The sequence below is a fragment of the Thunnus thynnus genome, chromosome 3, assembly GCF_963924715.1.
Source record: "Thunnus thynnus chromosome 3, fThuThy2.1, whole genome shotgun sequence".
In the NCBI taxonomy this organism is placed as follows: Eukaryota; Metazoa; Chordata; class Actinopteri; order Scombriformes; family Scombridae; genus Thunnus; species Thunnus thynnus.
The window spans coordinates 3,432,537-3,458,327 of NC_089519.1; the positions used below are offsets into that span (position 1 = coordinate 3,432,537).

At 38.9% G+C, this 25,791-nt stretch overlaps 1 protein-coding gene across 1 annotated transcript in view; it reads left to right on the forward strand.

Moving 5' to 3' along the window:
* Positions 1 to 20,514, forward strand: part of cygb2 (cytoglobin 2) — a 24,547-nt gene extending 4,033 nt beyond the window's left edge. The window contains exons 2-3 of the mRNA XM_067581027.1: positions 12,206 to 12,437; positions 16,852 to 20,514. Coding sequence (XP_067437128.1) covers positions 12,206 to 12,437; positions 16,852 to 17,016 — 397 coding nt within the window. The 3' untranslated portion in view covers positions 17,017 to 20,514. The remainder of the gene's footprint in view (positions 1 to 12,205; positions 12,438 to 16,851) is intronic.
* Positions 20,515 to 25,791: the final 5,277 nt, after the last annotated feature.

Here is a 25,791-nt window from a genome sequence, read left to right on the forward strand (position 1 = left end):
AGGTAACTTGGGGTTGCATGTGTAAAAAATGGGAACTTGGCTTGAACAAATACCGAAAAAGGTCGTATCCAGATAGGACATGTTTGTCTTTCAGGCTCTGAAAGCTAGAAAAAACATCAGACTCATAGAGTTCTCTAATAGACTTAATTCCCTTTCTATCTCATGTAAGGAAAACACAGTCTATCACAGCAGGAGAGAACATATGATTGTTAAATAGTGGGGACAGTGCAGATGGGGTTTTGAGACCAAATTTTAAGAATAGAAAGTACTATTGAGTGTACGCTAAGATGGGGACAGAGGTTGAGTCAAGCATATTAAAGCTGGGGGTGATGTTGATCGGCAGGATTTGGCCTCCAACAGACTCTAGTTAGTCTGGGGGGTATGCATTCAAAATGCCAGTTTCTGTATATTAGCCGACCATTAGTAATACAAAAAATTAGGTTTGGTCAGCCCACCTAGAGACCGGTTCCCCTGGAGCACTGCTCTGCCGATCCTAGTAACCCTGCAGCCCCATGTAATGTTAAGAATGGATCACGAATCACAAATGGAAAACCGGCTGCACACTAAGTTTGGCTGCTAATGTAAAAGACACAGGCCATATTAGTAGTTCCAACATGTTGAATTATTGGGCGTGAAGAAAGAACTTTGTATTTTGAATACAGTAGCAATAGTTTTATTTTTAATGGTACAATATAGGCTGACTGCAAAAAAACTACCCCTGCCAATGTAAAGGAGAATATGTACTTTAAGAAAGAGTTAACTGGATAGTGGAAATGTTTAGGTACAGTAACATCAATAACTTATTTTGGGCTCATCAAATAAAACTAAAAAGTGCAGAATCTTGCTTAATATTAGTTTAATCCCATCAGTCATAGACAGTATGTGTGCAAGTGCTTTCTCTCCTCCACTTATATATATAGATATGGTGTCCTTATGCGAGGTAGTGTTCATAGAAGGTTTGGGCTTTTTCAGGCGAGTCAAAGAATACCCGTGTCCCTTCATGCATGATCCAAAGGCGAGCAGTAGGTATCTGGATTCCAAATTTCACCTTTTTCTTGTGCAGCTTATCTTTCACCGCGTTGAATGCTGCACTCCTTTGGGCGGTGCTGGAACAGGAAGATGAAAACCTCGTGTCCTCTGAAGTAAAGTTGATCTCCCTTTCTTCTGGCCACACGTTCCTTATCCTTGTCATAGTGAAAACCTGGTTGTGCTCAGTCACTGTTGCTGTCGGTCTGATTCAGTGAGCTTGGTCTTGGACAGGTGGTCTGGGGAAGAAGTTGCTGCCCAGGAAAGAAAGCAGATATAAATGCAACAGGTATTCCGACCAGCCTCAGATTCAATTTACTAGAATGATTCTCTAAGTCCTCTGCTTTTGCAAGAAGGCGCACGTTGTCTGCTTTAAGGTTTTTGGTGCACTGCTCCAATTCGATGGTTCTGTCACTGTAGTCGGAGGGAGCGTGCCATGTCCATGTCCTGAACGTATTGATCTGATATTCTCCAGGGAGGACGAGATTGGACCGAGAGCTGTGTCCTGAGCTTCTTATATCAGGGTGGAGAGTGTTGTGTTGTGCTTGGATCCGTGATAAGGGTAGAGTGTACTCTTTCCAGATCTGCAGGCAGTTTGGGGCTGGAGTCAGATGGTGGCGCTCTTATCCACAGCAGTGTGGTCGGCAGTAGTAGTAATCAACTTCTTTTGTAACTCGTAAGCCATTTGATTAAAAAAAAATAAAGGTAAATAAGAGAGTAGTAGGTGAAATATGGCAATAATGAAAATAACTGACAATAAGTATTGAAAAGGCACAGGAGCCACCTCACATGTGGAACTGGAAGTCCAAGCAATCCGCAGTTCACTTCTTATTCTTTCACTCTGGCAAGATACCCAATCTCTCTGAGATGGTGAATATGTTGAATTTGTGCCTTGTAAATTTCCATCCTTGGATATACTCGAAGCACCTTGTTTTCATATGATTCACAGCTCTTGCTCACCCATTGCTATTGTCTTCATAAGTTGTCAAAATGTATTCATAAACATAAAATCAAACAGTTTCTGCAAGGCTCTAATCTCCAACAGGCAGAAATTCTCTGTGAAGCATCACTGCAAAATGTTTCAGACTAACTGGATGTAACACAGCTTGACTGTGTTTTTTCTGCTTCTTTTCATGTTCTTTTTATATGTCAAAGAAGAAAGACTAGATTTTTTTTGAATGTCCCCAGCTAAACTGTCTCAGTGTTACACTAAGAAAGCCCTTAAGGGCTTGTTAAAATGGACAGAGAGTCGTAGCCAAGGAGACTGATGTGAGTGAGACAAACTGATTTTTGGTTTGGGGTGACAAGAATCCCTGAGGGAGAGAGTGAAAGGGGCAGAGAGCGTATTTTGTGCACGTGTGTGTGCATGTGTGTGTGTGTGTGTTGTGCTCTTATCTGCGGTTGACAGCAACAAGCTTTGGCACTTAAATGCCTCCCTCCATGCCTCGCTATGTATGCTCTACTCTTTCATTCTTTCCCTAATTTGCCACATTTTCTCCTCCTTTGATGACAAAATGGTATTATTCTTCTATTCAAATCTCAGTTGATCGTTATGACCGTCAAAATCAATTATTTCAAAGCTTCCAAGCAGATTATATATCCTGGAATTTGTTTTGCTGACTTTGTATATAGCAACAGAAAACACGTGTTAACAGTGCACAAGACAGACAGTGACAGAATATACACAACTATGGCTGCAACCAGAGCCATAGCTGGACTGACATCATGAATACTAACATCATGAATCTAAAGCCACCAACAAAACTCTGTCAAAGAAAAGCAGTACACACATCCAAAAAACTCTTCCACGAGTGCTGGAATAAACAGTAGACATCATGGCAAAAAGTTAAATCTGCACACTGTTTTCTCCTTCCATCATGTTTTTATTCACTGTTGCTGTGCAGCGTTTTCATCAGGCACGTACCTGAAGAAGATCTGTGAATAACAGTATTTTCAGTACATTTTATCCTCAAAATGTTGTTTCAAAGCCGTCTCTGCACTGAGAGATATGTAGTTGTGGTGGAGATACTAAATTCCTTTATTTGAATTCTTGTTTTGACATATATTTGGCCTTAAAAATATCAGCCTACTTTTCGTAAGCTACTTTGTTAACTCCTCATCATGTTATTAAACTCCCCAAATTCCCAGAAATATTAATATGGATGTTAATAACTGTTCTCAAAGGTAGTTAAAGCCTGGGCTGCAATCAAATAATACAGAGAAAAGATTAAAATCTTCACATTCACAAGCTGGAACCAGTGAATGTTTGGGATTTTTGCCTTATAAATGACTAAAATATCAACCAAAGTGCTCTCAATTACATTTCTATTAATCTACTAATCATGTTTGAGCACTGTACACAGCTATATTTTCATTGTTCTCTCTCTGTGTGATGCACATGGAGTGTAAGTATCAACAGTTTGCTAGCATTTTCTCAGTTACCTAACATAACCTGAGGCTGACACCGGATCAAAGTTGCATCTTTGCATGGTTGAGATCTTATTTTTTTTTGAGATCAGTGCACAACATCCCCCATGTGAACAGGGATTTGCATTTTCATGTCGATCCATCTGCCTGGATGCATGGAGAGAATAGAAGGTGACAGTAGCCTCAGTTCATCTCACCAATGCGAACAAATGCAATTGCACCAAAGAGTGAGATGACCCCGGGCGTCAGCAGAACTGTGCATATGGTAGCTTTGTGAATACAATCAAACTCTGCATACTTAAACTCAATCGGTGTTGTTGTAGTGATGATGCTGGGTTTGGAGAATTCAAGCACATTTTCATGAAGCAGAAGATTTTAAAGTGTCACAGTGAAACAGAATTTTAATAAATCTCACTTTATTAATTTGAGATATGAGCACTATAGGGAAAGAATCACCAATGATACACTTAAACATTTTTATAAATGTAAGAAATTAACAGATAAATCAATACTAACTTAAATAAATACAATATAAAACACATATAGACATAACATGTAGGGAAAAGAGTCTCTACAGGCAAGCTAGCAGCTCTGTGAAGCTGTACTTTGAGCTAAGTGCTAACGTCAACATGCTAACCTACTCACAAAGATAATGTTAACATCCTGATGTTGACCATCTTAGCTTAGCATGTTAGCGTGCTAACATTCATTCTAAACAGAGGGTGATGGGATTGGCATTAGTTTTGCAGGTATTTGGTTATAAACCAAAGTACTGGACGGATTGAAGTTTTAACCTCATGGTGTCACTAGATTAGAAGTCTGAGGTCATCAAAGTGATTGCAGTTCGTCAACTGGGGATCATGACTATCTGTACTGAATTTCATGTCAACTTCAATATTTTAATTTTTCATGTACTTGTGGTTGATGCTTTCTCTTTCTAGATATTTTTTGTGCATATAAATACTCAACATTATTACTGATGTTGTACACCTCACATGCAATGAGAAATATATTATTGACAGCTTCTGCCATTGCAGTTACACTGCAGTCCAGCTCACCTGCAGCCGCCCCACACTTAACTGCTATAACAGCCTACATGAGACTCATATTTTAATGCCCTTGTTCATCTGTGATGTGAAAACATCAGATTTCCACATAGAGCAATAAAAAGTGTGCGTCCTGGTAGTAGTTCAGTTATAAAATCTTAGCCCATCACGGAGCATCACTGTTGCCCAGCTGTCAGCTGAGACTGGACAGTAGAGGAGGTCGTACCAGCGCCTGGTTCAAAAGTAGTTTAGCCAACTTCACCGCATTCAGCAGTGAAGCTGAGAGCGGCAGTGTCAGAGCAGGAAACAGAGTTGCTCTGCTCTGTGTCAAGGTGTCCTCCATTTCCATCACCTCTCTTTGTTTCCATCAAAGTTATATATTTAGGTACTTTTGAGACAAGACTGTTTGTAAAAGTTTACAGCTTGTCATGCTGTTATCTGGCATTACTGATTACTGTGTAATTCAGTGATTCAACTGACAAAACGCAATCAACTTTTAACTGATGATTCAAATCATCAAAGTTAAATTGTTATTTTAAATGTTAAAATAACAATCATGTTGAATTAGTCATTTTATTCTATTGTGATTTGTAAGTTAAAGAACAGTCTACAATTATTTTTAGTAGGTCTACTGAAGTCTGGACCACATGGGTCATTTTTCTGTCTGTCGAGAACTGAGCCAGAGGTTTGGAGTCGGGGATTCGGCCTTGCTGAAAAAGACGTACTTGACGTCAGTACAGTGAGGCTCAAGGTTGTTCACGGTACTCCAAAGAATTATAAAAGCCCTTTGAGTCTAATCAATGTATGATTAACAAGCATCACTAATGTTGCTGCTTTGGCTTTGATGACTTCATTTCAATGCAGAGACAGGTGTAAGAATGTGTTCAGAGGTCTCTAAAGTACTAAACTCTGATACTCCTCACACACAAGGACAAAATGTTCCTCACCATGTCTCCTCAGTATAGACTGAATCACCGATTTTAATTGAGCCGTAACTGTAAAGTTTAAAGATATATAGTTAAACACAGTGATCTGACCTATCTGACGTTTCTGCTGCTTATTTTATGTACTGTGTTGCTTTGTTAGTCTTTGATAAACCAAATCTACCCAACAGCAACATCTCGCCTCCGATCACTGCTGGTGGCTGTGTTGTCATTTATATGTACTTGTGCTTGCTTTTAATTACTTTTACTACTTACTGCTTATACTTACTTATACTTATTTACATACACTTCTTTGTTTACTTCTTCACTTGCTTTAACTGACATTTATTGTTGCTCCGCACCATTAAATTGTATGTATGTATGAATGTGACGCGTGGGTTTTCTACCCAGAAGTTATTGTAAACAAACATTGTGATTGGTTCTATATACATGTAGTCTTACAGATCTGTCACATACAGTGTTGAGGTTCAAATAGTCACTGTGGCCCTGGTGGTTTTCTCATCATGCATTCCTGGAAAAATATCAGCATCTGATGAAATTTCCTTTAATTAGTCTGCTATAATTTTGTCTAAAAGAGATAAATCTTCTGTCGTCAGGGCACTGACTAATTGAAGCCAAAGCCAGAGGGAGCAGAGAGCAGCAGGGGTATGACATTCAATAAAAGTCAGAGTCCAGAATCAAACAGTGGACATTACTGTTATCTGTCTTAACCAGTAGGCTACTGGGCTGCCCCGAATAACACCAAAGGGAACTGGTAAAACAGAAAATTCACCATAAACGATGTACTTGAACTGAGAGACTTTAAGCATAAACTGGATTTTGTTTTCACACAGACAGATGAAGCTTTTTTTCACTCTTAATGTTCACCAACAATGAAAATTGAGATTTTATTTTCACTACTAGTTAAGTGATAATAAATGATGAGGTTTCCTCATATATGAAAATAGTAATTTAATGTATCAGGACATAATGGAGTCTGGTGATATATTATATTTATGTTATTGTCAAAAAAAACAAACAAACAAAAAAACCAATAAAGTTGACTTTACTAATAAGTTTTGTTTGTGTAGTCAAAGCCCTATATATCCTATTCCTGCCATAGAGCTCCATTGTTGTCCAAAAACTATATAAAAAACATGTTTACCTGTAAACATGTGAAACTACAGTATCTAAGGAAATCATACATTATTTTTCCACCATTCCTCTGATGGGTAAAGATGTTCTAACACTAGCTGATCTTGCCGGGCTGTTCTGGTCCCAGAGGCACCTGCCAGTATACAACCCCGGCAGGGCCTTGTTATGACCCGCTGTGAGGTGATCGATAACCTGCTGTACCGATCGGATACAACTGACACGGGAGAGAATCTCCACAATTCAAACACGCTTGATATTTGCAACACATTCGTAGATTCTGTCACTGTGGACATTTCATTCATCTGAGTGTTGCTGAGAGTTAATCAGTAACTACAATGAAACACAAATTAATGTGTTTCGGTTTCTGATTAGTTTTGCTTTTATGCTCGCCCCTCTCTCTCTGCTTCACTATCTTCCTTTCTAGGTACTGAGGCTTTGAATTGTAATTTGGGAAGATTTGATGCCACAAATGGACTGTATCTTACAATTGGAGACCCTCTGTCTGTCTTACTACAATTTGAGTGTGAACTGGGGGTGTGAAAAGGGCAAATTCACCCTTATCGTGTACCATATATTCTGGGAGTCTGACATAAGGACAGGTGACCAGAGATCAAACCTGGAATGAGTCAATGTATTCATCTTCTTTTAAGACAGTACTTCCTACAATATTAGTAACCATTCAAATCTTAAATTCTGAGTGTCAATGGATCCAACTTTAAATTGCTTTTGGACACAGAAACACCAGATCACAAAAAGAAAAGGTTTCCTCTGCCTGGTGATGTGCCTGTTGCATATGTTCTTTTAATGTATTGTGAAACCGTGGCCTCGCTACAGAGGATTAAACACTTATCATTCTAACACAAGAGGACACACACAAAAAGTGGAACTCTTTTTTTTTTTACTTCAAAGAAAACATCAGAGGAGCACCCTGTTTTCTTAAAGCGCTGCAGTTAACTTTCATGTTTGTCTAAGCTGAACCGGAGCTACTAGACGGTCCGTATTATTGCTGTCACCCAGGAAAAGAGTGTGTTTGTATCGTGACAGCTGGTAGAGCCAAGCTTGGAGTGCTACAGGCAAGACAAGCCTTTGTTGGCCCTAGCATGACATACTGTAGGATCTGGAGGATGTGGATGTAGCGTAGCAGGGCTGCCGAGGGCCAAACTCCAACTGGGAAATAACTGTACTTGCTAGATTTAAATTGGGTCAGAGCATAAATGTGTGTTTGTGTGTGTTTGCTTGTGCGTGCACATGTAAATGCATCTCTTTTCAGTTAGTGTTTGTTGGTGTGTCTGTGAATCTTTAAATGTCTGTAAATATGTGTTTACAACTATACTTTGTGTTGTTTTCAGTGAAAACAGACGATACTTCATCTGTCGAATATCTCACATACGCCTTCAGCTAAGCCTGTGGAAACTTTCTTATTGCTTACACACTTTGCTCTCTCTTAGTGAGCTGCTGTGAGCTCGGCTGCGGTGAGCACTGTGAAACCTCCGAAACAAAACAAAGCTAGAATCCTTTATTTATCTCTACGGTTATGTCGACCAGAGTGCTTCAAAAATGGAATTTACTACATCTGCACCTAAAATAAATCGTGATACGCAACCCAGACGCATCAGAGATATTTGTTCCACATCACAAGTCTTAAATGCACTGAGCGAGTTTTGAAGAGCTCTGAAGTGAAGCTTGGCAAGGACCAGGTTTCTCCTTTGTTAGACAACAGCTGAAAGGTTTTGTGAGGTGATATCAACACAGGCATAACCAAACTATACTAGTTCTCATTTTAGGATGGCAGTATCAGTCTGTTGGTTGGTCCACCACTTTGATTCAGACTGAAATGTCCCGACAACTGTTGGATGGATTGCCATGAAATTTGGTGCAGACATTCATGATGATGAGAGGATGAATTGATGAAACTTTGATCTTCAGGTCAAAATTTCAGTTTGTTCAACACTTTAGTTGATGACCGTATTATGAGATTTAGACTTCATGTCAACATCTTATTTGTGATTGAACTGGGAAACTGATTTTTCTATATAGATATATCTGTAAAAGTATGAAGTGCCTGAAAATCAAGCAAACAGGGACGGTTCATGTCAGCAAAAGGTCATTCAGGGGGATTAAATCCACAAATATGGTGGTATATTTCCAATTTTAACCCTCACTCGACCAACTCTGTCATCATACAACTGTCTCAAACTAGTTGTAAACATGGGAACCTTTCCCATCTCAGCCATCTATCCCCTATCACATGAGTGCAGCGGATGGCTGTAGACTCTTATTCTTGTGTCTTATTCTTTGATAGGGTTCAAAAGAAAAGGTGGCAAATATATCGTTAACAACAAAGAGCAATCATGTAATTTAACCCCCTTTCAGACATGCACATCGTTACATAAATGTGTTGGAAATTTAACAACTTTTACATAACAGCCATGATGGAAATATTACAAGGACTAAATTACATTTCACTTCCAACACTAACAGATCAAATATACTATGTTTGCTGCTCTCAACAGTGATCATAGACTGGCTTTTAACATTCATGCAAGAACCAACCATCCTGTATCGTTCAGTAAATTTCAGTAAAGTATTCAGAATTTAGGACATTGAGGCAGAATTATACAGCTTCTTAATATGCTTAATATTACGCTTTAAGCATGTCTCTTTCAGGTTGATCCACTCTCATGAACAGCACCTGCTTGGAAATTAAACACCACTCTTCAGCACACCTGCATCCAATTACACTCAAACAGTCTGATCAATCTTAACTATCAGGGTCTCATCATTGCTGCATATATGAATCACATTTTAGTCAAGAAACTACTTTCTAAGGAAACGAATCACAACTGTTTTGATCAGAGTTGATGGCATTTTGTAAATTTAAAATCCTTAAGGATATTGTTTGCAGACTGACTGAAGGTCAAGTTTTGGTGAGTGTCTCATGAAAAAGGACACAGACTGAGTTTGTAGCCTCGGGCCGTTTGTTTCTTGGTTCGATTCTTAATTTTCAAGCATGAGTCCCCGCATGCTTTGGTGAAATGTTGTGATGCATGCATGGTTCCCATTACAATAGATGTCCACTGGCTTCATTGCACACTTCTACTGGGATTTATGCCAGTTAAGTCTAATAGATGTCATAGCTGTCATCTTGTTGTGTTTATTTCCAACAACAGTTCAAGAATAAATAGTGGAAACAAAAACATCTTTCTTATAGAATGAACTTGGAGAGTTAATGCATCTTTCCACCTCCTGTCTGTGTTTGTATTTAGAAATATAAATCTTTTAAATCTTCCTCCAGAAGAGCAGAAAATTATACACTACAGGAGCATTTTCCAAAACAGCAAAGCAAATAACAAACTAATACTAATATTGCAGTAGATTATTGCACAGTATGTTGCCTTTTCACCAGACATGTCCCAGTTAATCCAAGTTAATGTCTTTATCATTTAATTGTCCGTCTGTGAGGAAATTTTATCGCAATACTCAAATGAAGGAGGAACCAAAGAGTCTTTTTTTCTTTTGTAGCTTCTTTGGTGGCCTTAATTTACAACATGTCACAGCAGCAGTTCAGGCAGCCTGCTTAATCCTCTGTCAGAAAAAAAAGTTCAATCCAAAACTCAACAGGAACAGATGACACGCTGACATGACATTAAAGGAGGCATATTATACTTTTCTGCTATGTATACACTGTTATGATGTTGGATATCTAACAAACATGGTCAAAGTTCCAAAACTTGAGCTACCTTTATAAACGGCTGCCTGCTCTGTAACTTTGGTCGCTCAGGGTTTCCATGTTGTTCGTGTTGTCCGCTCTCAGATTTCGGTTCGGATTCCGTCTCAAACATGTACGAATGTATTTGAACAGTTGACGTTTCAAGTAAAGAACTAGAAAAGGTTCTGAAATCCTACTACTGCAGATTGTTTCATGGTTTGTTGATGTAGCCTCCAGTAAATCATAATTGGTGTAAATCATGCAAAGATATTTCAGTAAAGCCCAACATTGAAAATGTAGACCGGGAAATGTGCTTTAACATTAACCTTGAAAATTAGACTACTGCAGGTGAGCAATGTATCCTAAAATGTGTGTATGTATATGTAAGATCCTCTACAGGCATGTTTTGAAACTTATGACAATTCTTTGCTCTGAATAATAATTTCCATCTGATATGGTCACAAAAAAGTTAAATTACCTTGTTAAAAAATATTAAAATGACATCTACTCCTTCTCTTTCATTGTTAAACCCAGAATGAATATGCAAATATTTCTTGTTTTAAAAAATTACCTATTAGGGACATGATGTCTCCTACTTTACTGTCAAGTTCATTCTCAGTATTTGTACAATGACATACTTGAATATTGTCTCCTGAAATGCTTCCAAACTTGTTGTGATGTCACAAATCCTGAGCGTGGGTGAATGTGTTAAACTGAGATTTAAGGTGAGCTCTGAGAAACTTTCCTCCTTTAGCAGATGAAAGTGAAAACAGCCTTCTAGTGTCAAACTCTGAACAAACATCGTTCTGCACAGTGAAGCTCAAACATCCAACTGAAGGAACAATAAGAGGAGCGGGACTTAAAGTGAACCTGGCTATGCAGTTGCTGCATGCAGTTAACGTTTCACACCTGTGATTTGTCTAAACAATAAGTAGGTTTTAGTTCTTATCTGTCATTTTCTGGAAAATCAGACAATAGACGCAGCCGCTGGTGAAGAGATGGCTGTGTGTCCAGCCTACGTGGCATTAAAGCAGCCATTAGGCACCATCATCATGGGCGCTATTAAACCATGACAGTTGGTTTGATTGATCCACAACTTGAATTTGTTGTTATCTGTGACTTGCAATAGGAATAGGAACAGGAGGGTAGTACTTTTAAATCCCCACTTTTGATGTAAAAGTATGCGTGGCGTGTAGAGTATGCATCGATTTTTGTGTACACAGTGTTGATGAATAAGTCCCCTAGTTTAGGGAGGACAAGCTGTGTTTTATTCAAAAAACATTTGTCCTCTCTTCTTTTGTTCTTTGCTGTTCCTTCTCAACAACGAATTGTTGGGAGAGCTATAACATGACGTGGCCCTGTTTATATATAGCAAACATGAAAGGTGACTGTCAAGACGTGGATGCTAGCTTGCGTTTCTTATCCAACACTGAACACAGAAACATTGTCAAAAGTGGACACTTACAGTATGTTGCTTTTAAAGGAATAGTTTGACATTCTGGGAAATTAAGTTATTTGCTTTCTTGGCGATAATTAGATGAGAAGAGTGACATCAGTCTCATGTCTGATTGGTAAATACGTACCTGGAGCAAGCTGCCGATTAGCTTAGTTTAGCATGATAACTATCATTATTAGTAGGAATGTCAGGGTACTTTAATGTATCTTTTGTACATGAAGGGGATCACCAAAGTTATTACATTCATCCTTGAGGTATCAAATTTAACGACAATACTATTTACAGTATTGTAGACAGTTTTTAGGATTCATTCATCATATAGGAAATTATCTGTACCAAATTTAGTGCTAATTTATCCAGGAGATGTTGACAAATTTCACTCGATAATTGAAAACTTTGACCTGCTGTTGATGCTTCATCCGAAGTCAGTTTTTTAAGATGTGTCTGAAATGTTCCTCCTCAGGTTCTTTATAAACTTCCCATCGGCCAAACAGTACTTCAGCCAGTTCGAGGACATGGAGGATCCCGAGGAGATGGAGCGAAGCAGCCAACTTCGACACCATGCCCGCAGGGTGATGAACGCCATCAATACTGTGGTGGAGAACCTCCATGACCCAGACAAAGTGTCGTCAGTACTGGCCCTGGTGGGAAAGGCCCATGCTATCAAACACAAAGTGGAACCCATGTACTTTAAGGTGACTTCTGATACTTTTAGACTTTTGTACATTATTCATCTGTGATGTTCAGGAGTAACTTTATGACAAAGTATAAAATTTGACATCTTTAGTTGTAGGATTAGATTCCAGCTGTGGCTGCGTAGGATTGTTTCCAACTCGCATGATCAAGTTACTTTTGTTTTCTGCTTACTTAATGTGTTAGCTAGCGTTAGTTACTTTTGCTGTTGGTACGTTTCTCCTAAACAATGAAATACAGATAATGGCGGCATCCATTTTGCTGTTAGTTGCCTAGCAACAGTGTTCACGTAATGTACAACACTTGAAAGCCAATTATCATGGATGTATTCTTGTGCCACAAATGTGACTTAACCAGTTCAATTTGAAGGAAGTAATGACACCATTGAAATTATAAACTTACTTGAGGTCCTTGGCGATCCGTTTGACTCCCGCTCCTGAGTCATGAAGGTGGTGTTCGTTTCTCCTCTAGCACACCAATGGGAGGTCGGTGTGCTATACAGCTACTATTATATGTAGCTACTATAGTAAAAAGTACGGGCACTGGTATATATATCAACTGTTCTTTTATTCCAAAAGATGTACAAGTAAGCAAGGGAAGTACATTTAATAAAGCACACACTTGGAGAATTTCGTTATGTCGTGGACACCGTCATATTTTGTCGCACAATGTGATTGGGTGGTGTTACTAACGTCGCCATGGAGATTGTAGCTATCACTGAACTTCCTTATTGATATCATCATTAGGATGATATTATATAACTAAACATGTAACTAAGGATAGTGTCTGGTTACCATGGAGACAACTGAAACCTTTCGCTGAAGCATAAATTGAAAACGTTGCATGACTCTTAAATTTCTGTTGAGTGACACGTATCAAAGGTGTTGAGCAACCTACCATAAATTAGCCTTAAGGTTCAGGTAGGGATCATTTCACTGGTCAACTCTACACCTGGCATTCTATTGGTTGGGGGATTTTGACAAGATTTGAGAGGAGAGCAGAAATCTGAGAGCAGATGTTTCATGAGTGCACAGAAGCAGCCTGAGCAACAATATATGTGCAGGCATAAAGTTTGAGCAGAAGCAGGAGCTATTTAAGTTCAAGGGCAGGGCTCTGAGGGAAAAAATCTGAACGTGAAATCAATAAATCATGCCCCTAAATTGAAAGACCACGCTCTTGAATAAAGATGGGAAAAAAGCCCCGTAATACGTTGGTCCTCTTTGTCCTGCTGTTACTTCAGATATGTCTGAACTAACCATGAACCTGAACTTGTTTGACCCACAGTGGTCTAGGGATTATGGGAAATGTTGTTTATTAAAAAACAGAGATGCAGAATAAACCACATGACATACTGTTGAGTACGGTTATGTTCTAAGACAGCATTTTTAATTATTTGCTTTGCTTTGTTGTTAAAAAAGTCACATTTCTTACTTCTGGGGCTTTAGCAGCTTTGAATTGTCATTGAATAAGTCATTAGTCAGTATTGGTGTTTGAGTTGTCCCCGGTGTTATGAGGGATATGTGCAAAAATACATCAAATTGTTGTGAAGCTGCATGTCTCACTTTGTAGCAATTCTAGAAATGATACTTTACACCAGGCATGACATTAAAGAGTTTTATGGCGCTAACAACACACCCCGAGCTTCTTGAGGTTTTATTGACCACATGTTACATAGAAATATAATGTAATCAATCAAGTTTATCTATGTAGCATGATTCATTCGCTGAGGTTAACATACACTTAAACAATAAGAGAAAATATGAACATTCACAAATTCAGAGATAATCCTAATTGTGTATACGTCAAGTACAATTCAGAAATTCATTTAAACTACTTTAAAGAAGTAACCACACCTGACAGTGATGTCACAATTGTCATGATCTGGCTCATATGGCCACAACAAAGAGACAAACCGTGTTAAAGAGTTAACAAAATATAAGTTTATTAAACAAATTAGACCAAATTAAAGGTGCAACTAAACATATACAGTAGGCCTATGGAGTGTGGAGATCAGTACGTGATGCATAAACGGAGAGTGGAGAGAAAGCAAAGTAAATAACTAAGGCAGCATAACTAAACCAAACCAGAACAGGTGCCTGCAGAGAGAAGCAGAGAGCAGCGATCAGTCAGAGGAGGGGAGAGAGAGTCTGCCACAGCTGCAGCCTGGATTTTAATAACCTGGCAACCCTGTCTCAGGTGTTGCCAGTTGCCCTAACGAGCACCTGCAGAGACAAAGCAGACAGGTAAATCACAAGGCCAAACAAAGATGACACCAGGGGTCATCACACAACGTACTGACTCACCCTGGAGTACGCCTCTGCATCACTGCAGCAAAGTAAAATCACAAGAGATTAGAAAAACAAGATTTGTTCTTTAAGAAATATGAATTACAACTCTGTAAAGAACATACAAAAAGGTCAGATCAAACCACCAGGATGTAGTATTCAGTGTGTTAGCATGCTAACATTAGCTAATTAGCACTTAACACAAAGCACAGTTGAGGCTGATGGGAAATATCATTATTTTTGCTGCTGAGTTGTCATAAATCAAAGTATTGGAGTGACATTTAGACCTGATAACTAGATGAAAAGACGGGATCACAAAAGTTATAATAATTCAATATAATATAATAATTCATGTCGAGGGGAACATGAATGTCTATAACATGTTTCATAACATAGTTAGTAAGATATTGAGATAATAATTATTAATTAATTATAAGACAAAAGTTCCATACCGCCCCCAATTAAAAAAAACAAAAACATTAAAAGCAGTAATCAAAGTTATTAAAGTTGAGTAAAATCATTTCAGGGCTTTACTGTAGTTAACAGTCACCTGTTGAGGCAGAAAGACAGAATCAGTATCATCAAAAATGTTTAAGATCCAATGTTTAATTTAGACCATATGGTTGCATAATTCTCAGCTTGAAAATCAAATATGCTTCCCTCTTCATCCGACTGAAGAGGGAAGCATATGCTTCCCCTCCTCAAGTCTTTTGAATGTCGTCTGCAGTTGGTTCATAAATGCAGCTGTGAGGAGAACACATTACCGCCTTTTAAGCATCCCTCCACTGGCTTCCGATTGCCTTCAGAACGCATTTTAAGATTTAATTGATTGCTTTGTGAATAAATCATTAAATGGATAGTCCCACAGTGTAACCCTGAACTCTAAAACCCATGTGGGGTAAAGGGTGCACCCTTCAGTTCATTATTTAGTATATTTTAGTATTTCACTTCCTGTCCTGTGATTATGGTGATCATGATGGTTTGTGTGATACAGCACAGTTTATGTCATTATTACTCTTGTGTAAGGTTAATATCTAGGGAGAGGAAAAATCCCAGATGTGCTTGTTGATTACTACATAATATACAGTATGTGTATACAGTGGTGTCTTGACTGGTGGTCTCAGACTTTTGGACTCCACTGTACATGTATAACAATAGAAAGAAAAACAAATTCACACTGGTAAAGAAAAATATGCTCTGAAGGAATTTAAGTAGGAGAATAATAGTAAGAATAGTAAGAGTAATAGTTCCACATATTAGGAGCCCTATATTTGAAAATCAACCTCTGCTTGTGAGATATTTTAGAATATGAATCTGAGAGTTTCAAAGACCTGAAATGAGCTGGATGATTTCCATCAGTCAATCACAGAAAATTCAAATTTAATTTAAATTATTCATCAAGCTAAATGCCCAAAATTTGCTGGTTCAAAGCCTCTCAAGATGATGATTTATTGCTTTTCTCTTTTTTTATATATAAATGTAGTGTAAAGAAATGGAATATCTTCGGGTTCAGGGCTGTTCGGTCCAACAGAAAAAGTTTGAAAACATGAAATGGGCTCTGGAAAATTATGAAATAATAATAAAAATACTTGCAGTCCTTCTTATCATATGACATGGTTAGGTTTTATTGCCAGACAGAGGTGAGAATTGAAGAGTTTCTGCATGTTGTTGTTGTTTGCTGCAGTTGAATAATGTTTGTGCAGACGACGTAGCTTCAACACCACGTTTCCTTCTTTATTTTTCCCTTTCTATATAGATATGTACTTTTTCACTCCCCACCTGTGTTGTCCTCTCTCTCTCTCTCCACATTGTCATTTTCGTTCCCTTTGTAATGCCTGTCCACCCACTGCTTTCATGTTTTACTCTCATCATTTTCAATTCTCACCTGTCTCGCCCACTTTTCTATCACAGTGAATTGGTTTCCTTTTCCCCCTACAGCTCTGTTTCCACTTTACCTACTGAATATTATTCTCTCTGCATTACACTCTCTCTTCTTTCCAGCTGCCATTAGCTTGATAGCCATACACAGTATTCTCCCCTTTCACTCTCTTTCTATCTCCCCGTCTTTCTCATGCAAATTCACTCTCTTTTTTCTTCATATTAATCCAGTTTCTTTCTCCTTCTCTTTCAGATCCTGAGCGGCGTGATGCTGGAGGTGTTGTCTGAAGATTTCCCAGAATTCTTCACTGCAGAGGTGCAGGTGGTCTGGTCTAAATTAATGGGGGCGGTGTACTGGCACGTGACCGGGGCCTACACAGAGGTGGGCTGGCTCCAGGTCTCCAGCTCGGCAGTGTGAAGAGTGAGGAGGAAGAGGGGGGGTTTTTAGGAGTTTCCAGTGGACTTTATGAAATGAAAAAATAAAAAAAAAGGCAAATGATGTGTTTGTGATAATGTGTATTTGTGGAGCTGAGTGGAATTGCAACAGGCTCTGAGAGGACGGTTTCACAGACATGGATTAGATTAACGTGGTAATCCGTGCAGTTTTGCTTTTTTTTTTTTATTTTGGTGCTTCGCTGCTGTGGTGTTTCTACACTGCACTTCCCAGAAAACACTTGGACACCAAACAATGTAGCCAGACAACATCTGACTTGTATCCTAATGACATTTTAGTTTATTTAAGTGTTGCTTTGGTTTGTGTTTTAGCCATGGTGACTATTACTGCCAATACTAACTATCTAGTCGCCTCCCGTCTATTCCAAACAAACTGCTCCCAAAAGTATTTATAAAATAATTTTCCCTGTGTAACTTGAGATCTTTAATATTTATGAGCTACTAAGTGCTTAGATGAGCAAATCCAAAAGCTTTAATGAACAGGTATAGACTTAATTACTGTTACATTAATTTGTCACGGACCATTCGCTCAGCCCTGCCCCCCCTTAGTTACTGTTGCTAAGGCTGTCAAGCTTTACGATAAAGGTTGCAGCTTCACTACTTCCAGTTCTCTGTCATTTTTGAGACAAAGGTTCCTTGAGTTCAGACCGAGGTAGAAAAAAACTTTCACTTTGCCGCCTGAAATAAGCCCAGTCAGTCGGTTGATAATGATAACTGACTCGTTTTAACCCTTTAAAAGGGTTTTAAATATGCACTTAAAGGCTACAGAACAGCTACGAGATATTACACCAAAAGATTATAGATACATATCCCAAGTAAGTAGTATTGCTCTTGTATTGTGGTGTAGCTAGTTAGTCCAAGTAATATGGTGCAATATGATAAAAAAATAATACTGTTATTATAGTACAGTATTATTGTTATTTGTGATTGGCTCCAACGCTTTCGGGTAATACTGTCAGTCCATAACAGAGCTTTTTCCAACATTACCCCACAAACTAATGTAGTTAGCTAATACTATACTTCTTGGTCATGGAAGTTACTCTTTAAACACTCTCACACCACTCTTTTGATTTTAGAGAGGTGATAAAAAAACAGACCCTACAGATGAATATCGACAGTAGTTCCAGCTGGACTTCCCGTGCGTCTAGTTACCACTGCTGTTCAGTTTGGAGGATTTTGGGAATGACAGAAACAGATTCATTTTATAATTAGTTTATATGAAAATGTTGCGGATTATTACTTTACCAAAATTCATTTCTGTGGAAACCTGCGGCGAGAGATGCATCTTCTGGCTGAGCCGCGCATATGAATACACCTCATGATATTTTGAGAGAGAGATTAAGAAACGTTTAGACAAGGAATGATTTTTAAGTTATGATGGGCAGGGGGGGGGGGGCAGTTAGTCGTTAAAGCCCCGGCTACGGGACCATGGAGCTGCTGACTGTTAATAGATTCTCTTTGTGTCCTACTACAGTATATCCTCATGTTTAGGGGACCTGTGCCCCTTTCTCTCTCTATTGATGCATTACGTGCTCTTAATGTCTTGTTTAAACTTTACTGAGGTGTTGTTTGTATAAGTGTACGGTGGGCAAATGTGCATACTCTTCTGCCTTTGTTTACAACTCATTGGCACGTTGATCTGTTGATGTGTTGAAGAGGGCTGTTTCTTCTTTGTTAGGAGTCTTTGGACTAGCAACGATGCTTTAAGTTTCCTCTTTCCACTTTCCTTCCGCAAACACTTCCACAACATACGGCGTCGTAAAAAAAGTGAAATGGAAAAATATCAGCAGGTGGACGCAATCAGCCACCGCACGCATACACATTCACACACGGGCATGCTATAAGACCTCCCGCATGTAGTATTTACAGGACTGTCAGTTAGTTTACCTCTCCAAACCCCCATCAGAGAGACGTGCTGCATTAAAGGCTCCATTAAGGGCTTTAGAAACTCACTCTGGAGGTCTACGAAAAAACAGCTTTAGAAGTGCCATCGCTCTGTTTCTTCACATGTCACAGAAAAATAACGTCCGAATACATACAGACATATACGGATGCATAATGTGCCGCCTTCGCTCTGACACCATTGGATGATTTCTTGATATTTGACAAGGGGAACTGCTGTATACATGTCAAATTACCTTCCTTTACCTCACTTAACCTCACGTTCTTGTCACCATCACGGATGGATTTCACGCACTTCCGTTTGCAGTCCTCCATCTGCAAGCCTCTCTCTATTAAATTCCCAAACATACACGGCAAATCTGTTTAGGATGGACATTTGATCCAATCTCCAGTTTGCATCTGCTCCGGTGATGTCCTGTATCTCCCTTCTGACCCCCCCTGGCATTGGCATCTGGCATTAATGAGGAAGTAATGAGTCTCCTGTCCTCCTCATTTGGTCATTCATCTACTGTAACTTCCCATTGCCTCTGTTAACACCGCGTCACCGAGAACAAAAACAATTACGACCAGACAGATGGTCTCAAACGCACCGCGCCATGTCAGCCATTGACAATGCTTTATGGAAAATCTCTTTAAATCACTTACAGGGAAATAAGTTTAGCAAATCCGTTACATTCAAGAATAAATAGTAGAACTGATAACGAATACATTTAATGTTATTCACATTATTATGCATCGTTTTAATCAGTGCTCCTCAGACTTTTTCCCGTCATGTCATGTGCCGCTTCGGAACCGCAAAACAACATAGATTGAATTTTCATCAACCAGGAAGAATCTCAAGCAATAGTTTAAAAATAGGAGCCAAGTGAAATTTTTCACATTCATCTTTGTTGTGCGAATAACAAGTTAAACTTTGTGTCCTTTTGCTTTTATCCTACTGAGGAAGATTTTGACTAATGAAACTAATTAAAGTAATGACGACTCCATTTCAGCGTTTGATCATCTTATTAGTTAAAACCTGTGTTTGACAAGTCAAAATGTCTGCTGGTCTGTTTGGTTTCACTCCATGTACATTAAGTGCGGTTCCACCTTCTTATTCTTCTTATTTTAATGCACATTTTCAATTTGCCCATAAAAACACCCGAGTGAAAATGGTAGAAATTTAAAAGAAAGTTAAAATATCCCAAAAGGTTTTTAAGCTCGGCTGCCGTTGAGAAGTTGGTGTATGAATAACTTTTTATCTTTTCTTTCTCCAATTTTCTTTGAAATTTGGTTAAAAGTTTGCGCTACATTTCGATGAAAGATTTAGTGAAATGTTTCAGGAATTTTTCTGGCAGATATTAAAGTTTAGTCGCTGTAATCTCAGATTATGTCATCTGAAATATTATTATAGTTTAATCCACATGTCTATTTATGGAAGCCAAGAACAGCCATCACAGTTTTTTTTTGTTAATCCCGTCCTCTCGAGTTAATATCTTTTTATTATCTTGTTTTCATTATGTCAAGAGAACAGATCAGCATTTTGTTTCCTTTAGATTATGAGATAATTAACCTGCTATGACCAGACATTTCACTCATGATCTTCAGATAAAGAGATTAAAAAAAAATTAATAATGACATCCGCAGCCAATTTCTGCTTCTATATCTATGAAAACTGTTCATTTACATCCAACTCTTGCAGAACTTCACTAAAAGCTTCTATTAAACAAGTTCCTTTTCAAGTTGAACTGGCTTATGTCACACAGTGATAAGTCAGACAAGTGGATAAAAATACACATCAGTCAAGCAAACCTCAAGGTAAACTATCTCCACTTTGGCTCAAATAGCTCATAAATGATCCGTTTCAAAATACACATCAATCCTATTCTCCGCCTGACATCGGACGTCAGCGTCTCTTTGAGGTCAGGGCTCTTGGTTTCCTCAAGCAGCTCGCGCTTCAGGAATATTTTTGTTAAGCAAAGTTCCCCCCCGACGTGTTGTTTATTTAACACGGTGTGGTGTGAAAGCCCTCTGCAAACACACTCACACAATGGAGATGTACTGTTGCTCTCGCTAAGCTGAAGGTTTTGTGTCCTTCCTCGTCTAAATGCGGCATGTTCCTCGACACACACACACACACACACACACACAGTTATGTGCAGACACATCCCAATCAATGTCTTTATCACTTTTCTCACACTCACACACACACACACTTGTGGTCTTGCATCAAATTGGCCGAGCCGGGCGTGTCCTCGCATGCCAAGTGAACGACAGCAGCACTTAATGAAGTATATATTTTCAATCATTTTACGAAGAACGTTAAACAAACATTCTTTTGCTTATTAATGCATCTCACACATTTCATCCTCTCTCAGCAAATAAGGGCATCACAGCATATGTGGAACTCTGTGTTTTTGTTGTGAAATGTTTTTTGTCTATCAGTTGAAAAGTTAGGACTTTATATTTTTCTAAATATATCTATGAGAAGGATTCTATGTATTTGAATACTGTATATGATTATGTCATTGTATACTGCGTTGTTGGTGGGAGCGAGTGCAGTGGCTTTGTAGTGTTTTGAGCATGTTTGCACAGCCTACCACAGACTTGTACCTTCGCAGACCTGGTGAAAATGAATAATGATCATCAATAAAATATACTTGTAAATTTGTCTCTGTTTGTCCAGTTCTGATCGAGGTTTTTAAAGAATATATCAGATGTGACGCATTGATAGATGATCCGGGTGAAGATGTGACTTCTCGCTTTGGTTTTCACTACAACCTGGAATTACGAGCTGATATTATGTCAATGCTCAGTGGCTGTTCACTGCAAACGCTGCTCAATGCTCAGGCTGTTACATCCAAGTTACGTCACCTGGAAAAACTGTTTGAATTTATGTATTTGAATCACATTTTTATCCAGACTTGCAGTGAGGGCAACAGCAGAATTAAAGTTAACTGCTCAATCACCAAAATTTCAAGTAGATCAGGTTAAAATGAGTCACTTAACACTTCAAATATGTAAAGCTGAATTTAGTTTATCCCATTTCTATCTTTGAGAACAGACACACGACAAGAATTTAAAATGAGGTTAAAGTCCAACTGAAATCTTAATTCTCTTCACTCTTTGTGTGAGGAAATGCAAACTATAATGATAATGAAGCTATTGTGCATAGGAGCGTTTCCTTTGTAAGTGGTTGATTGACATTTGGGGGCCGACATCGCTGGGAGACGTGCTGTCAAATCCTGTGTGCTACTACTACTATCTATCTACTACATGTCCTGAGTCATCAGCAACTCTGAGCTCAGTGTTTCTTCCTGTTACTATAGGAAGTAAAGTACGATGATGGAAAATGACCACACTGTCAAAACTCACTGTGACAGGTAGTCCTTCAACCCACCACTGAAAATGTTACTCTGATTGAAATCACGACACCCAGTAGCATAAAGAGTCAGACGGCTCAGATCACAGATGGTACAAAGCAACAGCTAACAGTCAACCCTCTAGCTAGTGAACGGCCTGTGTGTCCCATGGTGTGTCCTCATATTATAAACTATTTTTAGTGCCCGCCCACACAGATATTGAGCCAATCAAATTACAGTAACGACTAACGGCAGAACCAAAAATTCATGTCCCCTTAAATCATTAGTAGGGGCCGCTATTATGGCATAAAAATTAAAAAATATATAATTTCATCTTTTTATTAATTACAGTTTTTACTAAAGCTGAAAAAAACAAAGGTATACAGTATATTTTTTTTGCAAAAATTAATTTTAATTTCAGTTCAATTTTGGATTAATGTTGCAGGACTCCTCTACAGTACAACATGCTTTTGCCTGTTTTCAGCTCAGAGGTAGTTTCCAGTGTTTCTATTATAATAATCAGTCATGTGACTTATATATCACCACAGATAAAGTAAACAAAACATTACACCATCTTCTTAGAACTGTTTTTACCAAATGCCAAGAACATTCATTCCATTTTTTGATAACAGTGTTCATCCCTCCAGAAGAGTTCAGAGACGTGTAGAATCAATGCCAAAGCTGAGGAACGCCGTTCTTAAAAAAGATATTCCCTCATTTGGTGTTTTGATGATGATGGTTGAGAGCGCTGTCTAACACGTCAGTCCAAAATCTCCCATAGGTGTTCAACTGGGTTTAGATCTGCTGTCTGTGTGTTGCCATTTCTATCCCATCAGGATAGAAATGTTTCATCATAGGATAAAGGTGATCACTCACAACAACTTTGTATTGATTTGCAGTGATCCTTCCCTCTGAGGGGACAAGTGGACCCAAACCATGCCAGCAAAATGCCCCCAAAGCATAACAGAGCCCCCAGACCCCCTCACTGTAGGGGTCAAGCATTCAGACCTGTACCAGTTTTTTCTTTAATTTGTCACCCGTCTGTATACATATATATATGTATATATATATATACACACCATCCAGGTTATCCTCTAAGTAAGTGGTATAATGGGGAGCTGGAGACGACCTTGGCTGACATCGAGTGAGAGGTGGGGTGCACCCCCAACAGGTTGCCAGCCAGTCACAGGGCTGATACATACAGACAGACAACCGTTCACACTCACAGACCTGGTCTGTGGGAGGAGAAACTTCTTGCTGTGAGCCGACAGTTGGCACCACTGTGACACATTATATATATGTACCATATATACCGTACATATACATCAAACAGAATATACGGAAAAACAATTACAGTGTAGTGAGAGATGCTAATTAACAGCCTTGAATTTAAATCAACAGATGTCAGAGGCAAACAGAAAAGTTTCAAGCCTTGAATTAAAAGAAGTGAAAGTTCAGATATGAGATGCTCAGAAAATGAATGCTGCTTCTCCATGGGAGGTCTGGTTGCTTCATAATGTAGCAGCAGATCAGAAATGTGTTTTGGCCCCGAACCATTCAGTGCTTTATAAACCATAAGCATTTTGAAATAAATTCTCTGTCACACGTGAAGCCGGAACAAAGATCTGAAGAACTGGTGTGATGTGTTCCACTTCTAGTTGTTAGCGAGGACTCGAGTAGAAACAAAGTAGAATGGATTTTATTTCTTTGCAGTCTCTCATTGTATGCCTCGGATGGTTTTTTTTTATGATTTAGCTCTTCAAAGACAAATATTTCTTACTGTCTTCTTTTTAAATTAAATTAAAAAAAAAAAAAAACCCTCCTCAGCCAAAGGTGAACTTGACCCAGAAAACCCAACGCAGCACAGATCTCCAGCCTGCAGGTGGTCGGTGCAGATACTCCGCTTGGCAGTCCCACTGTTTCAGGAACAAGAGATAATTAAATGGAATGAGATATAAATGTTCTTAATCAATGATTAATGGTTGCCTGTTCTCTGCTTGACGCTCCAGGCGAGACTCTATCTAAGGCTCCAGTGGGAGGTTCATGCACGGAGGAAGACGCTCATTTTTCAAATCCATACAGTAATTTATTAAAACCGTACATCTTGTCTTCAAGACTTTGTTGTATGTGAAATCTGAAAGCAGGGATGTGTTTTGGCATTTTAATATTTCAGAGTTTAGCTATGTGTAATCTCTGGATAAAAATATACCCCTCGTCTATAGGAATCAATATAATATAATATTGAGGAAATCAAATGTATTTTCCTGCTGCCTGGCTTGAGTGATGTGAAAAGGTGAAGCAGGTAAACATCACCCCGAGAGTCATCCTTCCATAAGTGTCTCCATCATACACAGCGTGGTCGACAGGACACTGACTTGTCACCATGGCGACACATTTTTTCCCACTGCCAGATATTGTCATTTCCGGAGAGCGCCGGTAACAAGGGGATCGTCAGACCCTATGGGACGGCTGCACAAACGCACCTGAACAAACTGTACTTTCACGCTGACCTGGAGACACACAGACGCTAATAAAAGGTTAAATCTGAGGAGCGCATTACTCCGAAGCCAAAAATATGACCAGACTTCAGCTACTTAATGCAATAACATTTTTCATTTAATCGGGGTGTATGCGGACACACTCGCACACATCTGTCTCTGTCAGAAGGTAATGAGATATTGGTATTAACCAGTTATTTTGAATATGACACAGGAGCAGAATCTAGTGAGACATCACCCCTGGGGAGTCACAAGCTTTTTATTGCTGGTGGCAGGAGGTGCAGGAGGTACACTGTTGAGGATCACTACTCTCATCTGGCAAATAAGTGAGTTTTCTCTAAAGCAGCTATAATCCTTATTTTTTGTAGTAAGATCAAATGACCATGTGTAATGTTTGAGGCGTTGCTCATAGTGATGAACATTCAGAGAATTATCACCGGACTCTGCGCCTCCTCTCAGCTTTCTGGAGCTTCAGGGAAGTTTCAGCTCATTGTTTAACTGTCCAGCCTGCAACTTTACTGTTTTGGTTCATTCTCAGTGCTCTCATTTTTGTCATTTTCAGCCACAGCAGGCAGCTGTTTTTAGAGAAAAAGCTCTAAAAACCCACTGTACATTACCTGCTCAGCACCAAACGGCAAACAGACACATTTAGCAACTAACTGGTGGAGCATTTAGCAGCTAAATAGCCAAATATTTTCCACAGGAGTTGGTAGAGTCCGAAAACAAAGCTAAAAGGCTAAAAGAGAGTAAATATTTACCAGGTGGACAGAAACATGACTCCAAATGAGTGATAATGTTGCTCTGTAACTGCTGGATGTTTAAATAAGTAATGGATATAAGTTCACCATATCAACTCGATTAACTTGTCAATGTTGTGTTCACAGCTTGTTTCTGCTGCCCTCAAGTGGCCAAAAACTATTTTAATTCAGCTTTAAAGCTGCCCTAATTGATATTTGGTCAACAACAGGTCAAATGAACATGTATAAACCAGAGAATTAT